Below are 25,425 nucleotides of genomic sequence, written 5' to 3' on the forward strand. Positions count from 1 at the left end.
TCTTTAGTGAAATAGGTTTTCCCCGAAGAACTCGCCCCTGCGATTATAGCCGTAAACGGCAATTCTAAACGGTGATCAAAGTCGACCTCTCTCACGCCGCTACCCATCGTCTTGCAAAAAAAAACTGATGAAACGGAAAATACTGCCCTAATCTTTTAAATCTTTCCGCGCGCAGACACACACACACACACACACACACACACACACACACACACGTGCAAACTGGTGCTGCAGGGGTGTCAGCTTTCACAGACACAGAGTGCGTGGGTGAAAGTTTTAATAGAAACTCTTGTGATAAATGTACAACACATTTCAGTACACAAGTTTGAAAATAAAAACATACACAAGTTACATTTTAAAAACAACTTTAGAAAAACTTTTCAGCTTAAAACATTTGTACATCTTTGATTAAAAAAAACATCTTTAGAAAAACTTTTCAGTTTAAAACATTTGCACAACTTTAGAAAAACTTTTCAGTTTAAAACATTTGTACATCTTTGATTAAAAAAAAACATCTTTAGAAAAACTTTTCAGTTTAAAACATTTGCACATCTTTGGAAAAACTTTTCAGTTTAAAACATTTGTACATCTTTGATTAAAAAAAAAAACATCTTTAGAAAAACTTTTCAGTTTAAAACATTTGCACATCTTTGGAAAAACTTTTCAGTTTAAAACATTTGTGCATCTTTGATTTTAAAAAACATCTTACTATGAACATTTTAAAACAGTTGTACATCTTTGATTTTTAAAAAACATCTTTGGAAAAACTTTTCAGTTTAAAACAAATGAACATGTTTGAAAAAACTTTAACAGGTTTTTAAAGACCATGCTGCTAGTTTTACATTTCAGTAACCAAAAGGCAGAGTTTCCCCGCTAGTCAGCAATCTGCGTTTGTCGTAGACGACCCTGACCTTTTTATCTAGAGGCCTATTAAACAGGCGAAAACTTTTCATGTCGCGTTCGATTTTGTTGTAGTGCGTCATTATAGTGGGGTTATTCCTACAGCCTCCGATGTAGTTTTCAATCAATCCGATCATACTGTCAAAGTTTACCTTTTGACAGGTTTCGTAATTTAGAGTTATACCCTTACATTTCATTTGTGTTTTCCCGTTGTTGAGTCGGTAACAGTAACTTTTTGGTCCCAGCGCACCCCACGAAGCAATGTATTCGTCTGGGGCTAATTCGGACGTCAGCTCGCCCAGGTAATTGCCTAAGGTCGGCTCATATTCACCAGGCCTGCTTATGTACACGATGCTGTCGGTGTCGTGATACAGCACCCTCCGCCCCAATTTTTCCAGTTCTTTGTAAAGCGTCAACCGGCCCCACGCGGTAGTTTGACAGGCTATGAATATGTTAGTCTTTCCCGGCGGCACTTTGTAGGAAGACTTGTAACGCCAGCGGATGAGGGCGACCTCGTCGTTGACAAACGCGAAGCTGGAAATCTCATACAGGTCCGAGCAGAAAAAATTAAAAAACTCCCCCGGGTCAGACACTAAGCATGTCTGGAGCATGTTGCTCCTCTGCGCCAGTTTACCCCACAGGGAGTTAAGCAGAAGTTTGGACACCTGCCTCTTCCCCTCGTTAGACACTATCTTATCGGGCTCCAATTCGATCCCCTCACGCTCGAGATAGTTTTTTATGTACCCCCTGCGACCCTCGTCATCGGTCGCGTCGTCGGGGTAGCCCGAAGCCTGCTGCTTCACTTTGAGAAAGGTTTTAATGTAATCTCTAAACAGCTCCCCGCTGGTCTGGGGAAAATGCCACACTTCGTGCACCTTCACCACCGAATAGCCCCTCTCTAAAGCCAGATTGACCTCCGCTGAGACCCAGACGCCTGTCAGCTCCCGCTCTGCGTCGGAATGCCCGCAGGCCCCCTCCTGTCTGTTCTCGATCGCGCATGTCCTGCAGAGGGTAAACACTAGTTTCCCATTTGGCAGTCTGCTGGGTAGGACGGGGAAAAACAGCTCGCGGGGGGTGTTGACCGTGGCTTTGATCAGGCCAAAGTATTCATTCAGAGGCTTAAAATTCGAATGAATGATTTCAGGGTGCCCCACGGGGAATTCACATTTAGCCAGAGTGTACGGGTACAGCGACGTGAAATCCACGTAGTGGACGCGCTCTTGCCCCGTGACGTCGTAACGCAGGCGAATCGCCGACGTCCGACCCCCAAACAGCGCTTCTCGCGGCCTTAGGGGCTCAGGGGGCTCGAAGTCTGACAGGAAACGCTGTACCTGTGGGTCGTGAGTTTTAGCGTGAGCCCATTCGTGTTCCCAGATGGATTCCACGTTCATATTAAACTCTTGGTGCAACGCCTCGAGTTTTTCCCTTGTTTTAACGTACAGGGCACCGAAGCTCTCGCGGGTCAGGGGGCAGATATCGTGTTCGTTGTTGCAGGTAGGACAGCCGTGAAACTGACAACCTAGAAACTCGAAAGCCCATTTCTCTCCCTCTATCTCGGCGTATCCGTCTAGGTGAAAGCGTCCCACACTCACTTCACCCCCGCGCAGCGCGTGTCGAATTTCGATGCCGCGCGTGCGCCCTATGAATTCCAGCCACTGGATGGACACGTTCGAATAACTTTTGTATTGCCTCCTGTAATCCCATACATCCGGGATCGCGATCGTATCTCTGGGGAGGAAATTTGTCCTGTAAACCAGCAACGCGGCCGAAGCGATGGTGGCCGCTGAGAAGGGATCGCAAGCCGTGAGCGTTTTAAACTCCCGCAGGAAGCGCAAGCAGCCCTCTCTCAGAATCTCCACGTCGTTTTTACAGTAAGCGATCATCTCTTTGTGAAAATTAAAGGTCTGGTGCTTTACACTGTCGTACCATTGATAAAACTTGTCGCGTTCTTTGCCGGACATTTGATCGGGCCCAAATTGATCGGGAGGGGGGTAGGGCCCCACGTAACTAAAGTTTTCCATGTCTGTGAAATGATGCGGAAAATAGCCTTTTCGCATCTGAGTCGAGCATCCCATCGCATCGGGGATTTTTCTCAAAGGCATGCTTAGAAAGGAGTGACTGTCGATGTACCTTTGCTCAAACACGCTGTCCAGGATGAGGATGATTTTATTCCCCTGTGACACCACACGCGGTTCCACGCCTTCCTTCACCATCGCGTTCAGTACGATGTAATTATCGAATGCCTTTCCGTAGTGACTAATGAAACAGACGCCTCTATAGAAAGGCGCCCTGAAATGTCTGAGAAACTGTAGCGCGCAGTCGGGCCCCTCGGCGGTCATTGTCTTGTTCTGATCGGAGATGGCGCACACGTAAACCGGGATATGGGTACCCGACCTCTGAGATGTTTCAAAATCAAAAAACACATATTCGGGGGCCTTTTTACTCCCCTCACCCCTTTCGGGGGCCTTTTTACTCCCCTCACCCCTTTCGGCCCGTTCCCCTCTGTTAGGCTTCTCGGGAGGATTTAGATAGCAGAGATGTGGGGTGGATATGTCTGATTCTGGTGTGTGGAGTTTAGCGTCGCAGATATTACATTTTACTGCTTTACACGAGTGCGGTTTTGGGTTCTCGGGACTTTGGTAGTATCTGAGCCCGCAAGCTTTGCATCTTCTGAACTTGTCACAGGGGCTAGCAAGCTCCCCCCTAACTGGGCAGACCCGCGGCGTACGGTGACGCTCAAAGCATGTGTCATTTAAGCATCTGAAATTACACCGCTCACACAGTATCGCCGGTGTGCTTTCACCTTCTTTGCAATTAGTCTGACAGACGCTGCAGAACTTTTCGCACCGATGACTGTGAGGCGAGTCGAACCCTTTGAAACAGCTCGTGCAAACGTAGCCCACCCCTAAGAACCCCTTTACGCTTTTAATGCCGTAAAAATGCTGATTGTGTAAAAAGAAATACACCAGCCGTCTACCGTCGGTAGGTGTGGGTGTCTGGTAAATTTGGAGATTGTTTGAATAAGGTTGTTGATAATACACCGCTGCTTTGCAATCAATGATTTTCTCGAAATTGATAATGTCATTCAACGCGACTGTGTGGTCGGGGCTGAATCCCGCTTTCTCCTGTAACTCCAGGCCGAGCTTTTCAGCCTCGGCGTCAGTGAAGTTTTCGTGCAGCAGATGCGGCAAGTTTATGGCGAAACACGCGTTGGTGTTGTTATTAATGATAAACATGTGTCTGGCTTTTTTAGAAATTATTTCTGAAGCTAACATGGTCTGTAGTTTACGTTTGTTTCCAACGCCCCCGCCGCGTGGGATATTTATTACGTCTACGATTACTTCTAGGTTGGAATCGTTTAAAATCTCTTGATTAGACTGCACCAGGCGATCCAGCAGTTGCTGCAAGTCTGTCAGCTCCCCCTCCCCATACCGTACAATTTGCGACAGCTCGTCGTTTAAAAAGTCAGCGCGCAGGGTGACCTGTATATAAGCTCCCCATGCTGCGTAAGGTATCGCCTCATTCACAATATTTTGAAACCCCTCGATTACATTTTCATAGTACTCGCGGAAATTGCCTTCGTTTCTAGGATGGGGGATATTTAGAATCCGCCTAATCTGTACGTTATTGAATCTGCGCCGCTGAATGACCCCGTCAGGCTGGGGGTCACCGATACCACCGCCACCTTCCTGTTCAACATTTTCAAATTGTCCCAGCCCCAATTCATTTTCAATCTCCTCAGCATCGAGAAGAAATTCTGTGTCTGACAAGGCCTCCCACAATTCAGCATCCGCGGGGGACCATGCGACCTCGTCGCTGGGGGGGAGCCCCCCTTCTGCTTCAGAGCCCCTTTCATTTAACATGCTTCTTAATGTCTCTAGGGATGGCAGAAAACAGGGCTCTTGGGCCACTGTTTCATCGGCCGCCGCGGGTGGCGAGTCGTGTTGAGCAGAGTAATCCTCATCATTTTCATTATTAGCATTGTTGATAATGTCTATTTCATTTAATAAGGCTTCGGGTATAGCCGGTGGTGGTGATGCTCCGTCCATACCTGTTGATTCAGGTCTCTTGTAGATTTTCTCTTGACCGGTCAGCGCACTCTCGCTCTTGTACATAGAATAAACAGAGAATACCTATTATTAGAATGTTAATTTAATTTGATTTAATTAATTAGCATTTTTATCACGCGAATAAAAGAAATAATATACTCACCGGGTAAGGCCTGGATGAAACTTGTGGCTCTTTGGCTGGCAGGAAGGGTAAGACCTCGAAGATACTTGTGCCTCTGCCCTAGGAGGAATAGGCCCCCCCGCTCGCCGCAATATCAACCGGCTGCAGTCATATCGTTTCTCTGTTAACCCATATCTGTACTGTCATGTACGAAAAACAGGATTTACTGGGAGCCGAGGTATCCAACTTGATGTATGGCCCGAGTCGTTAGAGACGACCTTCAAAAGTATGGCCCCATACGCTGATGTAATACGCTTGCGTGTCTTTACTAGATTATTTAATTGCAATTAACCAGGTGCACTCATATCTGTACTTGTGCGAGGTCATATACGGGGAACAAAGCTTCAAACTGATTTTACTGGGGGTGCATGTATGGCCCAAGTCGTTAGAGACGGCCTTCAAAAGTGTGGCACCATACGCTGATGTAATACAAACGCCTGCGTGAGGAAGAAACACACATACATTGTCAAAACTAGCGCCAAGCGTTTTTATTGGACGACAGACCCTCCACCTCCTCCTCCTCTCATTCTTCGCTCCAACTTTATCATTTTCTCCCAGAGTCTCAGTCTCTCAGAGTTTGTCACAGACTCGCGCAGCGGCACGGCTCTCAGCTCGCCGGCATCAGACTCGCGCCGCGGCACGGCTCTCAGCTCTCCGGCATCGCTCTCTCCGAGGATTATCCGAGCCCGCGGGGACCTTAGCGCAGTACCGCACCAGACACAGGGTTCTAAGGCCTTTGCTGATTCTCCAAAGCCCGGGACCTTACCGCGGTACCGTAACACCAGACACGCCGTATGCTCACGCTCCATCAGGTAACCCACCCCCGCTCGGCCCCGGCTGTGCCCGACAAAATAATAACTTATTAAAATAACACACACACTCATAAGCACTCTCCTCAATATAGCACTCTCCTCAATATAATTTTAAAATAAAATTATAATTAAATAAATCATTTAAAATAATTTATAATAATAATAAATAATAATTAAAAATAATAATTTAAAATAAATAATTAATTAAATAAATAATTTAATTAATAAATAATGAAATAAATAATAAATAAATGGGGCGGCATGGTGGTGCAGTGGTTAGCACTGTCGCCTCACACCTCTGGGACCTGGGTTCGAGTCTCCGCCTGGGTCACATGTGTGCGGAGTTTGCATGTTCTCCCCGTGTCGTCGTGGGGTTTCCTCCGGGTACTCCGGTTTCCCCCCACAGTCCAAAAACATGCTGAGGCTAATTGGAGTTGCTGAATTGCCCGTAGGTGTGCATGTGTGAGTGAGTGGTGTGTGAGTGTGCCCTGCGATGGGCTGGCCCCCCATCCTGGGTTGTTCCCTGCCTCGTGCCCATTGATTCCGGGATAGGCTCCGGACCCCCCGCGACCCAATAGGATAAGCGGTTTGGAAAATGGATGGATGGATGGATAATAAATAAATCCAACTCCCGTGACGTCACATCGTACCACCACAACCCCGCCTACACAAGCCCCGCCCACAAGTGACCTTTTGACCCGACCTGTCAATTTGATGGAACCGGTATTCTCTCTCTCTCTCATGTTAATAAGAATAATCACCTAATTCAGTAAATTAAAGTTAATATTTCATAACAAACGTTAGTGGATGTCTTAACAAGCCCAATAACTTATTTAACAAGCTTCAAATACACCTCCTTCCCCATATTTTTCCCCCGTTCATACAGGGCTGTGAAGGATCACCATCCTGACTAAGAAGCAATCTGAGATTGCCAATTTTGAATGAGCTGAATGAGCTCACTCATAATGAGCTGAATGAGCTCACTCATAATTATAATTTATTGACCAAATTTGATTGACTGAATACACAAGAGATGAGCCGATATACCTAACATCTCGTTAGTTGCCACAGGCCTCTGAACATTTTTCTGTACAGTATGTGGCCCTCAGTAAAAAAAGTTTGGACACTCCTGTTCTAGAGCAGTGGTTCTCAGCTGGTCTGGCTTTGGGACCCACCATGACCCCTCAATGACAAGTCATGACCCAAAATGTTCAACTTCTCAAATTTACTAAATAAAAAGAGGGTGCAGTTTGAACCTGAGATAGTAGAACAGAATATCACAGTATGCCAACACAAAAAATCTGATAAACTTGATAAATGATAAACCAAAATGATCAGCAAGTGACGATGCTAGAGAGGAGAATATTCCTTTTTACACTGTTAGCTGCATTTGAATTAAAACTAAACCTCTTCAGTAACTGTTTTTAACAAACTCAACAGTGCTTACCAGAGAATCCTCACTCATTGAAAATATGACAACCAATAATGCACCATGGAAAGAATTCAGTTTCTTCATTAGCCGTTTTTTTTTTTTAAATAAAGATAAATAAATTAAACAAAGAATGAAAACCTGTCATGTATGTCAAGGTACCGGCAAGCCAAATCAGTTGATTCTTCCTGTTCCACATAAACACATAATTTTGGACTGTGTTACTCCGTTGCCGCAAACTAAGTCGCGGAATCAGTACTGTACCTGCTTACAATCATTTGTACTTTTACTTGATTTCCCGAGGCTACACCAATCCGAAAAATAACTGCTACTGCCATCATTAAAGTTCTTCTGGGGTTCTTTTCTCTTTTCGGCATTGCGAAAATTTTGCAAACAGATCAGGGCACTAATTTCATGTCCCAAGTGTTTAAGCAGTCTATGCAACAATTAGGTATTAGGCACATTACTTCTAGGAGTTGATGGACTACCACGAACCTCAACTTTATAGTAACCCGAAACCATAAGCAGCTCATCGCTACTAGCGCCTGACAAAGCCACTTTAGTGGAGAAGAAATAAACAAATGTAAATGTAAATTATACAAGAAAACAGCCAACGAAACAGTGAGTGAGAAAAAACTACCAGGGTAAAATACATAGACAATGCTGGGCACACTTAACTGAAGTACTGCGACAAAACCCGCACCAATAAGATACGCCAAAATATAAACATTCCAAACAAGAAAATCAGATCCCGGATGAGCATATGTAAACAAAGTTTGCGGGTGTTCTTCTATGGTGTGAAATGGCAGTTGTCAACTCGCATTACAGGGCATCTCATTATCACCACCTATACTGTTAAGGAGTGTGAACAGACGACACTCTGTAAATTTTTTCTCAATATTTTTCTGCCCAGTCAAAGGCCCACTGAAAACGGGTTTGCGACCCACTTCTGAGTCGCAAACCACCAATTGAGAATCACTGTTCTAGAGGGTCTGCCTCCATTTTGTTTCTCAAAGTGATATTACCTAAATAATTCAAGGAGTTATTCATTGTTTCTAATCAGAACAACAAAAGGAACTGACCTGATCAACACTTCAGTTCTCTCGTAAATTAGTCACAACAGATCATTAATTTAGTCATGATTCATCTGAAGAAGGTAATCTTCTGAAGGTTTACCATTTCTCCTTGTACGTTGTTCCAATGTTGATACTAGCACTCATGGCCATAAGTGAAATTAGCAAGAGAACATTTTAAAATGAATTTGAGGAAGCACTTCTTTACACAGCGTGTAGTTAGAGAATGTAATAGTCTTCCTGCTAGTGTAGCGCAAGCTAAAACCCTGAGTTCCTTTAAATCAGAGCTGGATATAATATTTTAACAACTCTGAGCTATTAGTTAAGTTCTCCCCAAATAAGCTTGATGGGCTGAATGGCCTCCTGTCATTTGTAAATTTCCTATGTTCTTATGTTCTTTGTCCCTCCGTTCCGAGGCAGTGCAGTATAACCGCTCTTTTCCACGCATCAGGCATCTCCAGTAGCATCGATCACCAATAAGTAAAGGTTAAAAATCCCCAGCCACATTGTGAAAGGCACCTCCGGCTCACCGGGGCAGGAGAGGAAAAAACTTGTAAAAGGCACATTAGACACTGCCATCTTCACAAGCATAGGAAGAGCAAAAAATTTTGAAAATCCTCGTCGCCAATTTTTTATGTTTGCCAGTGTCAGTAAGGAACAGGATGCAGGACTAACAATATAAACTTGACTTAGTTCACGCACGCAAGTAGCAGTACATGCAGAGAGGAAGAACAACGTAGGCAGACTGACTCGCGCATTACATCAGCCGAAAGAACTTCCTTCTTCCGCACGAAATTTCGGTAACACGGCATACATTATAATTGCATTAAACACAACAGACTGTGGGGGCGGCATGGTGGTGCAGTGGTTAGCACTTTTGCCTCACACCTCTGGGACCCGGGTTCGAGTCTCCGCCTGGGAGATTGCATGTTCTCCCCATGTTGTCGTGGGGTTTCCTCCCACAGTCCAGAAACATGCTGAGGCTAATTGAAGTCACTAAATTGCCCATAGGTGTGCATCTGTGAGTGACTGGTGTGTGAGTGTGCCCTGCGATGGGCTGGCCCCCCATCCTGGGTTGTTCCCTGCCTCGTGCCCATTGCTTCCGGGATAGGCTCCGGACCCCCCGCGACCCAATAGGATAAGCGGTTTGGAAAACAGATGGATGGACAACAGACTGTTTCCCAAAACTGTTGTAACATGGTAGTTTACACCACGTTAGTTTGAACTACAATGGTTCCAGGTGTGATTGGTCTGACTCTCACAGCAGGTCGTGTGCAAAAACAGAGAAACTTTGTAATATTATTAGTCTGACTTTCACAGCGGGTTGCCTGCAAAAACTCTACAACGGTTGTGCTGATTTACATTATTAATGAATAATTTGGACTTACAGTCCTCTTTGTTCGTATGTCTGAAAGTTCATAAGTAGAGGAGTGTCTGTACTAGGTATCTTGCTTACACAACTATAGGTTCGTATTTAACCATCTGTGTGTTTTTTTTACTTAAAGAAAGTAGCAAAAGTATGGTACTTCAAGGTTTCAAGGTTTTCTACTGCCATAAAAAAATTATTGTCAAATGACATCACAACGCAAGGCGGGGTATTTTGTACTAAATTCGAAAAATGGCTATAGCACCGTGTTGGGGCCAAATATGATATTTTGTAACATGTTTTGATTTACCATTATATAGATCTGCCTTTAGATTTCTTGCGTGAGCGTGAAAGTCAAAAAGCGTGAGTGTCATGTCAGATGTGTGAAAGTTGGCAGCCTGGCCAATGCGTGTGTTTAATGTGTATCCCTGAGTGCTGTGTAAATTATTGGCTTCACTCTCTGTGCCGGTGTTAGTATTAAACAAACAGTATCTGTTACTAAAGATAATAACATTCATTTTAAAAAACTGTCACATCATTTATTACAGTTTTTCTCCATTGGTTTGGCTCATTTCTTGAAACAGAAATGACATTCTCAAAATAACATGGACAAATCTCCAAACCACCTTGCAATTGTTCACAACGGAATGGCATTTCACATTGATTTCATCAAATTGCAAATGTCTTAGTACATGTCTCAAGTGTCTCAGTGCATCTTTGCAAACGGTTTATGTACAAGTAGCCTACAGTTAGCACAGTGAGCTCACATTTAGCACATTTTCCAAATAAATAGATCTTGCTGATCTAAACTGATTAGTTGATTCTAAGTCTAATGGTTTTTCTCTCCAAAACATGTCAGCATGATTTCATTGTGTAATTCATCATATGCACAATAGTCTGTTCAATTGTCAAAATTAGTCAAGAACATAATACCATGAACACCATATATGAATTTCTTGGAACATTTGATAAATTCATTGCAGTAATTGACAGTCAGGTGAAATTAGAACTTGTTTAACGAAAGAGGAGTTTCCCACATCTCAGATCACCAACCAAACCGTTTGTTTAGTTACCTGACTGGTGCTGTCTATGGTTGTGAATGCTGCCACATGTATATATAGAGCTAGATCAGGGCTAGTACCATTTGCAGTATGAACATGGAGGTACCTCGCCAAGTAAATGAACAAGGGCAACTTCCAGCTCGAAGAAGAGGAAGAGGAGGAGGAAGAAGAAGAAGAGGAGGAGGAGTGAGGATGTGTGGTGGTGGAATAGGGGGAAGAGGCCGAGGTGCACGAAGACACCATGCTGTCCCCGATGAAATTCGGGCCACAATTATAGACCATGTTGTCAACCATCACCGCACAATGGCAGAGGCAGGTCGCCGAGTGCAGCCTAATGTGCCTCATTCTACAGTCTCCCCCATCATCCATACCTTTCGCAAGAAAAACAGGTATGTACTCAGTGGCCGTAACGTCATTGACCAGCGGGCCACGGTGGATGTCCCAGGCCAACGAAGGGGCAATTTAACAATGTGTGCTGCCATATCTGAGAATGGTGTGGTCATACACATCCCCAGTTTAGGCCCATACAACACTCTAAAGCTCCTCATTTTCCGTCTTTATACTGATCTGGTCCCAGAAAATGAGAGAGGTCTCGAAGGGTCTCACCTACCACACTATGTGATTGTGTGGGACAATGTGAATTTCCACCATGGCCCGCTCATCAGGGCCTGGTTCACTAACCATCCAAGAATGCTCATGGAGCTACTACCACTATACTCTCCTTTCCTCAATCGGATTGAGGAGTTTTTTTTCACTTGGAGGTGGAGAGTGTATGAACATTGGGCTCAAGACCAGAGGTCCCTGCTCCATACAATGGATGCTGCGTGCGAGGACATCACAGGGGATCAGTGTAGGGGATGGTTGAGACATTCGCGGCGTTTCTTCCCTCGCTGTATCGCAAGGGAAAATATCCACTGCGATGTGGTCGAAAATCTATGGCCAGACAGAGAGCAGCGTGTGGATGGCCAGGAGGATGAGGATGGTGGCCAGGAGAGGGAGGGTGGCGACAGCGATCGTAGTTGTGAAACTTTATTTATAGCACTATAGGCTAGATATCATTTTTCTTGTTTTTTGTTTGTGTTTATTTTTCATACATGTACAGAATACTGTATACATTTTCTTTTTATGTACTCTAATGTATGGAAGTTACTTTATGTGTGTGAATAAAAATTGTTAAAATTTCTTTGGCAGTATGAGTGCAGTGTGTGTGATGTCAAACTTTGGACGCTGCTCTTACTGTAAAATCCCTTTTTTCAATTTTATACATAATTGTATTCTGTTAGCTAGACCTCTGCCATAGTGACAAAACATCTAGGCATTTAGACTTGCAGTGCTCACACAATGCCAAAGGGACGATGCATTTTGGGGGCACTGACTACTTATATGAGAAAGGAATTTAGTTTTGACATATGGGTAAACTGTTTTGGGAGAGATATGAGCTTTTGCAGGTGATCCATGGTGTTGTGCTGAACCATCCAGGTTATTTTGGCAAAAGCACTAAGTGAATGCAAAGGAGCCAATGCAATTGAGAAAGATCTTTGAAATTTTGATGGTACTGACTGTGGGAAAGGAATCTAGTTTTGAAGCATGTGTGAACAGTTTTGGGAGAGATATGAACTTTTGCTAGTGAGCTGTAATGTTGCGCAGAACTGTAAGACTGTTTGGCCAAATGATCTTATAGTTTTAAGAAGGTCAGTTCTGTTTCAAGAAAATAGCCAAAACAATGGAGAAAAACTGTAATATGGCCCAACCTTTCAGCATAATAAATTTTCTTACGCTCTTCTTGTGGGTCTACTGCATTGAAAACATTTTATACCCTCAAGGGTTGTGACGTTTGTAATATTCATTCTACCCCAACCCCCCAAAATAATACATTTGTTTGCTTTTTGGAACATTTGTTGTTTAATACACTTGTAATCTGATTGCCTGTAGTTGCTTTTTCAGCTGTGGTTGGTTGCTGGTTAACTTACATGTTCTTGTCAGAGACAATTATTTTTCTTTGTAAAGGTAAGATTTTATATTCTTTTTTTCTAAAAATAATTGCCAAAAAATGTGAGTGCAGGGTCTGCTTTTGCATGAGAACTGTATACGTTCTGTGACACAATTTTCATCCTTTCTGTTTAAATCACTCTTAGACCGGATTCTGAGAAATTTATGTCATACCATCCTGAATTTGTATATGTTCTACCAACCAGATCACATTTTAAACTTGGGTCCTTCATTTGAAACTGGAACATGGATTTTTTTTACTTCTTTGCAACTTTTTCAAGATGGCAGTTGTCTTATGTGAAGTGGGCAATCACTCAACAAAGAAAGCATTTCAAGTCCCACCCTAAAGTACTGAAGTACTAATAAAGTTCACTAGTTGGTTTGGCACTTTAGGTACTGGAACTTTCGGTACTGGTACTTGACCAGAAGTCAATAGAAAATGGAAAGTACCAAAAATACTGTACAAGAAGTATGGTACCTGGTGGAGTGGCAAATCACCCTTAGACTGCTGCCCCCATGACCTTACCCCAGATTAGTGGCAGAAAATAGGTGGATGGATGGGTAATATGTATCTTAAAAACTAAATGAGATCAGAGAGAACAGTGATTTCTGCAGAGGCCCAAATGCATGGATGGACAAAAATATGCAAATAAACAGAGCTGAAGTCAAAAATGTTGCGTGATCTACAAATCAACAGATGTGCAAAACATGTTTCATGTGAACAAATTGCTCAGTATTTTTGTGAATATGATTTTAAGCAACACAAAAAATACATATCTGTGGCTAATGAAATATTTGTGGATCATGGTGCATATTTGTGGACTGCATTCTCCGAGACACAATATTGAATAAAATTCAATACATTTTTCTCTTACAGTCATTTAAAGTACACTTCACCCACTTACATTCACTCACCCACTTGCATACATCTACCATCCAGGATCATGGAAAGGCATGATAAAAAAATAAAATTATGACCGCTCCTCATCCACAACCTTTACGGTCACCAGGGATGCCGTAACTGGGGGGAATGTTAGGATGATATCAAAGGAGCCTTGAGTGATTGGGGCAGAATTCCTAATTTATTTGTACTACCTTGCTTTCAGGTTTTTCCCCCAGATGGGAATGCTTGGTGGTGCTAAAGGCGCTGGAGAAGTAAAACAAGAGAATCGTCATGATGTCACTTGACTTGTCCCTGTATGAGCAGACTCTGAGAAATCTGGTATGTAAATTGTAGTGGGTCCTACTTTGAGATGCTGGAGGACCAGCTGGAGGACTGCATTTCCAGTTTATGTTCAGTCCTCTCCCAATATTCCATCTTCCTCTCCCTTCCATTCTCACATTCTTCTGTATGGATCCAACCTTCTCTATATTCTCTGCCAGGGAAGCCCTCTTCTTTTTTATTGAGGAATGTTTTAATATCTTTTGTTATCCAGGGTTTCTTATTTGAGAAACAGATGTTTCCTTTGGAATAATTATGTTGGCATAGAAATTAATTTAGTGAGTGAAGAGGGAGCTTATCAATGTCTTGACTATGCAGACCACAAAAAAAATCCAGTCTATGACCCCCAAGCAGAACTTTAGTGTCTTCAGTGCCATTCAAATTGTCCAATCATCTAAGGGGAGGAAGGACAACATAACAGAATGCATCTTTCATATAACAGCATAGAACCACTCACAGGCTCTATCTCTCTTCTCTTGTACTTTTCCATTTACTATTAAAAGGTGCTCAGTGCGTTGTAGAGAGAGGCATCACTAAAGTCACCAGAGACCTTTTGAATGTGGGGGGTTGTGACAGAGAAGTGAATGCTTTCACATCAAGGTTATTATTAAAATTATTAAAATGAAAATGGGGGCGGCATGGTGGTGCAGTGGTTAGCACTGTCGCCTCACACCTCTGGGACCCGGGTTCGAGTCTTCGCCTGGGTCACATGTGTGCGGAGTTTGCATGTTCTCCCCGTGTCGTCGTGGGGTTTCCTCCGGGTACTCCGGTTTCCCCCCACAGTCCAAAAATATGCTGAGGCTAATTGGAGTTGCTGAATTGCCCGTAGGTGTGCATGTGTGAGTGAATGGTGTGTGAGTGTGCCCTGCGATGGGCTGGCCCCCCATCCTGGGTTGTTCCCTGCCTCGTGCCCATTGATTCCAGGATAGGCTCCGAACCCCCCGCGACCCAATAGGATAAGCGGTTTGGAAAATGGATGGATGGATGGAAGGAAAATGAAAATGATAACATCAAAATTATAAAATAAAAATGAGTGGAAATTAAACATTCCTGATTTCTGTTATTAACTTCTATTTTTGAGTTTAAAAGTCTAACTATAGGCTATGAGCTACCAGACTTCCCTCCTGAAAATAATCAACAATGAGCATAGTCTATGATCAGCATCTCAAATTGGTAAAATTACATTTATACTCACGCAGTTAAACCACTTCAGGTGAATAGATTAAATTTGGGATGGCCGATACCACTTAAGAATCAAGATGTCAGTTATGAAGTGTCAGTTTTGGCCAAAATTTTATCTCTATCAGTATTTAACATGAGCACCACAAGAGCTAAAGACATAACAACTGCAATAATGGCAATGATTGCATTGAACAATCAGCCATTTTCTGCGGTGGAGCATGAAGGACTTCATTGGCTCGTTCACCATTCATAATTTATAATTTATTATAAAATCTTGCCAGCAAATTCATCTTTTGTTTTCCACAAAATAAAAAAAGAAAGCAAGAAATGGTCATTTTGGATATCTGTGCTGGTTGACTCAGCCTTGAGTTTCATTGCCAGATTTAATATGATTTAATATGCATCTAGAAAGGGTAAACCACAAAAGGAGAAACTGTAAGCTGCCCACAACCCCTCCCCCACTACACCACCACAAATTTTTTTGACTGCTACCATCCCCAATGAAATATTTGTCAGCTTAAGAACTGGGTATGATAAGCAAGTTGTGTAATTTGACAGGCTTTATACTTCCAGATGCTGGTAAAGTTCAGTGTGCTCCTTCTTAAGATGGACAGTTGTACAACATGTGTGAGAGAACTACAAGAAATACCCAATTCCAGAGCAAAACTACAAAAAATACAATCTGGACCAAGTAATAAATTGCCTACCCTACTGAGGGCTTGTAAAACTAAACGATAGATAGATAGATAGATAGATAGATAGATAGATAGATAGATAGATAGATAGATAGATAGATAGATAGATAGATAGATAGATAAAACAAGAAATTTGCTGTTTCATAGTCACATGCTAAAGATTGTGCCATTGAAGTACTGATTTTAGTTCTGTCAAAATGTTGTTATAGTTGTTTTTGAATGAACTGTCAAATCACAAATTTGATTTTTACTTTTACTATAATCAACCAGTTATTTTGTATTTTGGGTTAGGGTTATTTTGTTCAATTACTTACCATCGCCTTTTGCATTTAGTTTAGCTGTATGGGAATAGAACGATATCAGTGACTGTCTACTAATTCTTTACACTGTTCACATTCCTTTCAAAATCAATAACAACTTCATGTAGAGAAAATACATTCTGAAAATTTAAAACAATCATGCCAAGACATTGTTGAATATTGGAATCTGATTTATCACAAGGGTCTTGATTAATTATCTAAAAACACACATGTGATGCTCACCAGGCAAATCTCAGTAATGAATCAATGCGCTATTATAATCTTTAATTCTAACTAATGTTATTTGCAATTACAGATATAAAACACAATTTACAATACAAAGCAATTGCTACAAAGGACAAACACTTGACAGAGGAATTTCCAATTTCTTTTAACATTTACCACCTACTAATATTCTATGGTCAGATTTTACAAGCCAAAAATGACAGATATTATCCACATGGGATCATCATAGTGTTGTGTTATCTTCTTGGTCTAAACCAAAAAGGTAATAAATGGAAATAAGTATGATATTTTGTCCGGCAGGTCTTTTACCTTTGCATTCCAAAGGTGTAGTTCTGTCTTTCCACACCAGCTTTCCATCCTCTTCTTCACACACAGAAATTTTGGAAGTCCCACTCTTTCTTACATAGCCTTTGCTACAACCGTATTCTATCACACAGCCTTTTGGGTACCTCAGTGATTCATCAAACGGTTTTGCATTCGCTTTTAATGGTGGCGGTGGGCAAATGGCTGAAGAGAGAAAGAACATATATGCTAGAAATCATAATTAGGCTTTAAACTGTATACACTTGCCAAAATCGGTCTTAAGGACTAATAATTCAAATGCTATGAATTTCTAAAATGCTGACAGGGTCAGTGCATGAATCTCTCTATCGAGCATGGAGGAGGTAATGTCATGGCAATCCATGGCAACCTTAACCATGAAGATTCCATAAGGACTACATCTGATTAGGTTGTCCTTCATTCTTCAGAAAAATGACCCAAAACATACCTCAAAATGATGCAAGAACTATTTAATGAAGAAGGAACTAAAATAATTCAAACTAATATTACTAATGTGACATTCTTCAGATTTGTGTGTTGCATCGCCCAGCAGCCTTAAATATTCAAAAACACACTGGTACAAGCTAGTTGCGTTCAGCTATGCTGTTTCCTGCCTTTCCAAGCTGCCATTCTCTTCTCTTTCAGCAGATGGCGCAAGGATCATCTATACACGTGTATGTGCGTGTGTGTGCAAATGATTACTAACTTAATTTAATAAACTATGACCCGAGGATTTTTGTTTCATGCAGGTCTACATGAGCGTAACTATTCTCTCTAATTTATGTGTAAATATGTAACTAATCATTACGATCACATCATGACATGCCAATATTTTACATTATTCTGATAGTTTGTGTGTAGACTATAGTAAACTCTGATCATTAGTTTTCCTGTATGCACCAAAAATTGAAAACAGGGCTGATTTCAGCATGCATTTTGAGGATGCATTGACATGTTCTGACTTACCTGTATATTTCAGCAACACATTGTGTAAAAACTGATTTTTAAAACATGTTAGAATAATTTAAATAAAATCACAAATTGGTCAATAGCCAGCGTACTTTGGAACACAGACTATTATAGGCACAAGTGTTGGCTATATAAATGTCTTAAGGTCATTCACAAATTCCTTTCAGTTTAATAAATAGAGAGCTATTAGGTATTACTTATTGGCATATCAATTGCGCATCGCGCTTGAGGGCATGTCGATCGGTAGAACGCGATCAAGAAACGTATAAGTTGATTATTGTAATTATTTCATATAAAAGCGTTTGTGTTTGTTGAAAGTGATCATATTCCAAAGAAGACCCATTAAGGTTTGTAATGATATTTCCCTTAAGTCTGTCTGACTTAAACAAGCAGAGTTATTTAAGTTGTTGTCACGTGCTTCAGAAAATCCGCCTGAAACTGGATGACTACTGGTCTGCTGACTTGTGAAATCCCATTTTCAAAGAAACAATGTCTCGACAGAAATTCCAAGATATTATGCGCTATTTGCGTTTTGATGACAAGAGCACTAGAACTGCCCGACATGTGACTAGAGGTGGCCATTTCAGGTCCAGAAAGTAAAAATCCAGACCATGATTTACTTTCAGTCAACCAGATGAGTACTCTGTGACTGTGACTCTTTATGCTTAACTGGTTGGTTGAAAGTAAATCATGGTCTGGATTTTTACTTTCTGGACCTGAAATTGCCCCCTCTGCTTGAGAAATTTGTGAAAAACAATATTGCTTTTTACACCCCTGGTGAGAACATAACTGTAGACGAACAACTGTTCCCTACCAAGACACGCTGTCGTTTCACGCAGTACATGGCCAATAAACCGGAAAAAATTGGCGTAAAATTCTGGGTTGCTGCTAATGTTCAAACAAAATACATGTTGAACGCAATTCCCTATCTAGGGAAAGATGACAGTAGGCCGGCTGGTGATCGGTTATCAGATAATATTGTCATGCGGCTCATGGAGCCTTTCCTGGGAAAAGGAAGAAATGTAATAACAGACCATTTCAGAAAGTGCTTATATATTTTTTCTAGATTTTTTCATATTATAGACTTCCTGAAGTATCTATCTTGTATAATAATGTATTTTCTGATGAATTTACTGTAAATATACACTCCATACAGGTGTTGATTCACCCAAAAGAAGTTCTGTGTTTTTCATGCTGTGATTCACTTTCAATAAATGGCAAAAATTCAGACCCTACGCTATTTACTGTAAAAGCCCACACGGCTTTGTTGACAAAAATCCGTTGCGGCATACATCGTTTTTATGAAATTCAATGCATATTCATTCATTAACAAGATGTGCCTACATTTTTCTATTACATGTGTGGAACTAGTTCCAGCTCTTTGCCTCTTTTGCAAAAAGTCAAGGAGGAATTAAAGCAATTGGAGGAAAAGAAGTGATAAAACCTGTAACTGAACCTACAGACTGGTGTGCACCAATGGTACTGGTTCCGAGGAAAAATGGAAAGGTGTGCGTCTGTTTTTATTTGAAGAAGTTGAACGAAGCTGTAAAGAGAGAAAGATACATTCTTCCAACTGCAGAGGAAATCACTGCAAAGCTGAGTGGCGCAACCACGTTTACATCACTAGATGCTGCCTCAGGATTTTGGCAGATTCCTCTTCATCCTGAAAGCAGCAAGTTAACCACCTTTATAACACTCTCTGTGATACGCCTTCAAACGACTCCCATTTGGGATTACAAGTGCCCCAGAAATTTTTCAATGGAACATGACAGAGACTCTCAGCAGCCTTGAAGGCGTGGCTGTCTTTATGGATGGTGTCCTTGTGTATGGAGAAACTCCAGAACAACATGACCAACATCTCAGCAAAGTGTTGGAGAGTCAGCCAGCCTGAAGCTTAACATAGAAAAAAGTTCAGGCAGAATAAGCTTCAGTTCCTGGGCCAAGTCATTGACAAATCAGGTATGAGGCCTGATCCTGACAAGGTCAAAGCAATCCATAAGCTCCCAACGCCACAGAACATCCAGGTGCTAAAACGTGTTCTGGGCATGTTGAGCTACTTAGGGAAATTTATACCTAATTTGTCGACAGTGGGCCAGCCGCTATAAGAACTGCTGAGGTCAAAGTCAGTCTGGACGTGGGACCATCCTCAGCAGGAGGCATTGCAGCAGATTGAAGAATGTCTGTCCACCTCTTCAGTCCAGAAATTTTATGACGTGAACCGATCAACTGCTGTCTCAGCTGATGCCAGCAGTTATGACATAGGCGGGGTGTTGCTGCAACTGCACGATGGGGACTGGAAACCTGTGGCATACTGCTCACGTCGTCTGTCCGACGTCGAAACCAGATATGCACAGATTGAGGAGGAATGCTTAGCGAGTGTGTGGGCCTGTGAGAGATTCGAGAAGCACCTGTGTGGCCTTGAAAACTTTAAGTTGGTCACCGACCATAAACCCTTATTGCCACTCATGAACAAAAAAGACTTAGATAATGTGCCAATATGATGCCAAAGGCTACTCATGAGACTTATGAGATTTACTCCAACAACTGAATATGCACCTGGAAAGACATTGACAGTGGTTGACACACTCTCACACAGTCCACTACAATGCCCGGAAAATGAGATTGACACTCATTGAGATGTAGCATACTATATAGCAGCCGTTGTCGATAATATGCCTGCCACTCCACATAGGCTGGAAGCCATAAAGACAGCCATAAGAGCCGATCACAATTTGCAGGTGGTGTTGCGGTATATCAAATCAGGGTGGTCAGAGTACATAGGTCATGTGCCATCAGCAAGAAGGGAGTATTTTCCAATCAAAAATGAACTGTCTGAATTCAATGGGATTGTCACCAGAGGATGCCGAATGTGTTGAGAGTAGACATCATGGATTGCATTCATGATGCACATCAAGGTCTGACAAAATGTAGGGAGCGGGCCCATATGACCGTATGGTGGCCTGGCATCTCATCTGAAATCAAACACAAGGTCCAGTCCTGTCAGTTGTGTCGTGAGATGAAACCTACTCAATGTAGAGAACCTCTGATCTCAACCCCTCTACCTGAGTGGCCTTGGAGGAGACTCGCTATTGACCTATGTAATCATGATGAACATGCTTACCTTGTGTCAGACTATTTCTCCAGATTCCTCGAAAAACTCCATTTGGCATCAACCACCGCCTCTCAGGTTATCTTAAAACTAAAACTCAAAACTACTCTTCCAACACTAGAAGGAAACGATGGCCTGGTCTGGAAATTGTCAGGAATAAGGAAGCCAATGAGAAAAAGAAACAAGCCTTCTACTTCAATCCGCGCCACGTTGCAAAACCCCTACCCTCACTAAAACCAGGAGATCCCGTCCTCATTAAGCTGGACCATCAAATGTCCTGGCAGGCACCCGCTGTTGTCACTGGAGAAAGCATCACACCTCGCTCCTATCTCATTGAAACACCCCAGAGAGGAAAATTCAGACACAAACGTCATCATCTACAACATGCTCCTGACAAACATCAGCCCGGAACTAGCAAACATCAGCCTGATCCTGCAGTCTCCACTGACACTGCTTCACTGACCCCCAGTACCATATCACCAGACACTCAGAATGGACTGTTCCGTATGCGGTCTGGCAGACCAAGTAAACCTGTTGAAAGACTAAATCTGTGAAAAGAGAAAAAAAAGTCATATGTTCGTTTTGTTCGGGGTAAATAATATATTTACTGCACTAGCTGTGGCTATTTTGTTTAAGAATTCAGTCAGATTGTGGGGAAGGAAGAGAGAAAGCTTATTGTTTTTGTGAATGGTAATGTTTATTAAAACTGTGTACTAAGTACTAAAGTACTAAGTAAAGTACTAGGCTAAAGTACTAATGCTCTAATAATGGACAGACTAATGTTTGATGAGTTGAACAAATTAATACTAGTTCCAGATTGAGGTGATGAATGCAGTATCCTTCTAATGTTCAGTAAGGAAGAGGCAATGTTTTATTGTCTTGTTTTGTCCAAAAGTAAAAAAATAAAAAACTGAAAAGGGGAGATGTCAAATAATGTGCACATATAAACGGTGCAATACAGCCTTAAGTGCGTTTAGGTTTATGCCATGGGTAATGCGCATGGATAGCAATGCACATGTCTACGTTAGTCTTACGTTACGGGTAGAGAAGAAAAGTTTGTACCGCTTGCCTGTCTGTATTGCTTGTTCGCAGGGATATCAAATTACAGTCTTCACTGGACTCCAAGTCTGTGTGGATATCGAATTCTTTACAGTATCAACCAAAAAAAGAATTACTATGATTTACATCTTATCTGAGGTCTTCAATGAACAACAATCAGCTGTTAGCAGCTGTTTATTAGGAAATTCACTACGCAAATGTCACAAGCAACACAGTTACTGAATGTTTTTGAATGCGTGAAACTAACGTCAATATTTCAGTCAGAGCTTGTTGTACATGCTCGAAAATTACAGTCAAAAATCTTTACCTGTCCACTTAAAAATATGTTCAATAAATAAGTAAATAAATAAAATCTCACAAATAACATAATAAATCACAACATGCTGAAATTTTTTATCCTGTTCTCACCGAACGGCCGCACACACCACTTTCTTGTTTTCCGCGCTTTTAATGTTTAATGTTAATGTTTTAACGTTGTCAGAATGGAACGAATCGATGCGTATGGAATACAATCATAGTCTTTCCTTTACAGGTGCTTAACATGGTTAGCGTTGTGATTTATTGTGATATGTGATTTTCTCATACTGTTAAACAGAGCACAAAGCCTTCATATATTATAGACCGTAAATTTTATTGATTTTAATGAGCTTCCCTAATGTATCATTCAATATGTTCAGTATAATAAAGTTCTCTGAATTGAGTGAATCTGAATACAAAAGAAAGCCAAGTTGTGACAAACCTTCACATTATCCAAGACTATCCAACATTAAACAAATACTATGAAACTAGTCTTTTTCAGATGATCTTCTCAGTCGACTGTCAGAGATTATCAACATGGAAACGAACGACTCATTAGCCTGAACGCACCCTGATTTTGTAACCAAAATGTTTGCTTTGTGCAAAAAGCGCCATCTAGTGATCATTATGCGTCAGTAACAATGTCCTTGTCTAAAGCCTTACCGGTCTTATGACCGCCTATAAGTAGGTCAAACCAAGGCGCTTCTAGTGATATGGGACAATGTAAGTAAATCACGAACAAGATATGGAACAATGTAAGCAAGGAACCAGTGAGGTCGGTGAGCGTTTCCCAAAACTTTTTGTTATTCCAGAATTAACCAACAAACTTTAAGTAGTACTGTGTTGGCTCCTCCCCAGCCTCTATGTAAGTAAAGCACAGGCTGTCGATGACAGGAACATCAATCTCAGATATTTCAGTGGTGAAATATATTATATGATTGTCACACCAGACATACGTAAATGTAAAAACCCACCAAAGCAACTCAAGAACAAAATAACCTATTTATTGAAAATGTAAAAATAGACTCAAAATGTGATGTGTGTTGCTTCCTTGTAAAAAAAAAAAGTGCAATGGCAAGCAGCAATAAGAAAAGGAGGTGGTCAAAAATATATTTTAATAAAATAATTACTGCAATGTGCAGCACACTACACATAACACGAACAGCACAGCAGCACTCAGGGGGAAATGTCAGAGCTCCCAAGGACTGGTGTAGGTACTAGAGTCCCACCTTTCACATACCCCAAGCACATTCTATAGCACTGTGTGTTATCTGATATGCAGTACTATACCTCTCTTCAGCCAAGGTTTGTGGTTTTAACACTGGAATCAGCAGGTAGTCACTATTGTCTCCCAATAACAAGCCACCAGCAATTGCACCATCCTCTGCCATCTGACTGCAAAGCTGGACCAGACATAAGCATCATGTTTACTCCCAGTGTCACGACTGTCGAGTGAGCAGGGATCGAGGAATAAGGATCTGGGAAACAGGGAGAGTCAGGAACATGGGGTTTATTCGGGGGAAAAACAACAAAGTAAAGTACACGGACGGCAAACTTCAGTAACATCAATGACTTCAGTGACGAGACTGGGGAAATATACTCTGCTGTGGACTTAAATATACAATACTTAATGGAAACAACAAGAAACAGCTGCTAAAAATCAGGATTTCACACAAGGTTAACGAGGGGGGCGTGGCACACAGGAAGATCAGACGATTGGGTGTGACACCCAGGCCATTTGGCAACAATGTCTATAAAATGTTGCATGTCACATTTTGTAAATGTAACATGTTGGCCTAGTGCCAAGATCCCTTTTTGACAGATGCAAGTGGGATTCAAAGGACTGCAAGTATGAATATGGTTGAGGGTTCCATCTACTGCACCTACAAGGCCAGGTATGTCTGCAAGGACAAGAAAACCAATTTTGGTGTCCTGCAGGACATCCCCTCCTGCTGGATATTATATGTAGTTGTGCACAGGGAGTAACAGAAATGTTATAAAAATTCCTTGTGTTAAACACAGAAAAAAACAGAAGTTCTGATAATTGGTCCCAAGGATGCACAAAATAAGTTTCACCACCTCAACATTGGTGGCCTTCCTACACAACCTAACACAGTGGTCAGAAATCCTGGTATTCTAGTTGATTCAGAATTATATTTCGATGCTCACATAAGAAGCATTACTAGAACTGCATTTTATCATCTACAGAACATAGCCAAGTTTCAGAAGATGGTCTCCCTTCAGTAACATCAATGACTTGCATTGATGCAGAATGCAGAAACATTAATACATGTCTTTATAACTTCCAGACTGGACTACTGTAATGCCCTCCTTTCTGGTTGCCCATCTGGATCCTTACATAAACTTCAGATGGTGCAGAATGAAACAGCCAGTGTTCTCACAAACACTAAAAAATTTGATCGCATTACACTGGTCTTAACCTCCCTTCACTGGCTAATAGTTAAGTCTCGGATTGACTATAAAATACTGCTGTTAACCTATAAAGAACTGAATGGCCTTGCACCAGAATACCTTAGTGACCTGCTGACCTCATACAACCCTCTGCGCTTGCTTTGTTCTCAAGCCATGGGATATCTGTTAGTGTCTAGGGTAGAAAGAGCTACGGCAGGCTGCAGAGCTTTCTCCTACAGAGTTCCTCAGCTGTGGAATGGTCTTCCACCGGATGTGCAGGTTTCAGAATCACTCTCAATATTCAAGTCTAGACTAAAAACACACCTGTTTAGTTTAGCATACAGGGACACTAGTTCTAGCTCTAGCTAACTTCTAGTGTGAGGTGTAGAACTGGGTGGGGATCGGTGCCATTGGCTTTGGATTAACTGGACTGTCAGTGCTGTTACTCAAGCTTCACAATCTCTTGTGGAACTGGAGTGCTGACATTTCAGGGACTCCCCATGCCTGCATTCCCACTTGCCTCTCCCTCCTACTGATGCTGCCATAGCCATATCTGCCAGAGCTTGCACTTTGCACTTCATATTGCACTCACCTAGCTGTTAGCGCTGCTTATAGTCTCCCCTACTTTGACTAATTGCACATTTTATTTCCCTTACTCCTGTGCTGCCTGAAGACCTCAATCTATCAAGATGTCCAGGACACCCTGCTACATGTGACGTCGCGTCTACCCATGATGTCCTTGCATCCAGCTCAC

At 41.8% G+C, this 25,425-nt stretch overlaps 2 protein-coding genes and 1 long non-coding RNA gene across 10 annotated transcripts in view; 1 reads left to right on the top strand and 2 right to left on the bottom strand.

Moving 5' to 3' along the window:
• The window catches only part of LOC125739146 (uncharacterized), a 68,945-nt gene that overhangs the window by 31,740 nt on the left and 11,780 nt on the right, over positions 1-25,425 (bottom strand). For all 8 annotated transcript variants that reach the window (XM_049008964.1, XM_049008967.1, XM_049008966.1 and 5 more), the window contains exons 2-3: positions 16,814-17,011; positions 16,274-16,297 (exon numbers count right to left, since the gene is read on the bottom strand). In XM_049008964.1, the coding sequence (XP_048864921.1) occupies positions 16,274-16,297; positions 16,814-17,011 (222 nt within the window). The remainder of the gene's footprint in view (positions 1-16,273; positions 16,298-16,813; positions 17,012-25,425) is intronic.
• Positions 718-6,058, bottom strand: LOC125739141 (uncharacterized). Its single transcript, XM_049008951.1, has 2 exons — positions 5,113-6,058; positions 718-5,006 (listed from the first exon to the last, which is right to left on the bottom strand). The coding sequence occupies exon 2, from the start codon at positions 4,947-4,949 to the stop codon at positions 846-848; it is 4,104 nt and encodes a 1,367-aa protein (XP_048864908.1). The 5' UTR covers positions 4,950-5,006; positions 5,113-6,058; the 3' UTR covers positions 718-845.
• On the top strand, positions 2,651-22,172 carry LOC125739156 (uncharacterized). The gene is made up of 3 exons (XR_007397076.1): positions 2,651-2,771; positions 13,967-14,082; positions 19,166-22,172. It is a non-coding gene; the product is annotated as an uncharacterized LOC125739156 (long non-coding RNA).

This window comes from Brienomyrus brachyistius, chromosome 3 (genome assembly GCF_023856365.1).
Source record: "Brienomyrus brachyistius isolate T26 chromosome 3, BBRACH_0.4, whole genome shotgun sequence".
In the NCBI taxonomy this organism is placed as follows: domain Eukaryota; kingdom Metazoa; phylum Chordata; class Actinopteri; order Osteoglossiformes; family Mormyridae; genus Brienomyrus; species Brienomyrus brachyistius.

What these genes read in the sequence shown, in the direction of transcription:
- LOC125739141 (XM_049008951.1), bottom strand. Translation starts at nt 4,949, where the DNA reads ATGGACGGAGCATCACCACCACCGGCTATACCCGAAGCCTTATTAAAT.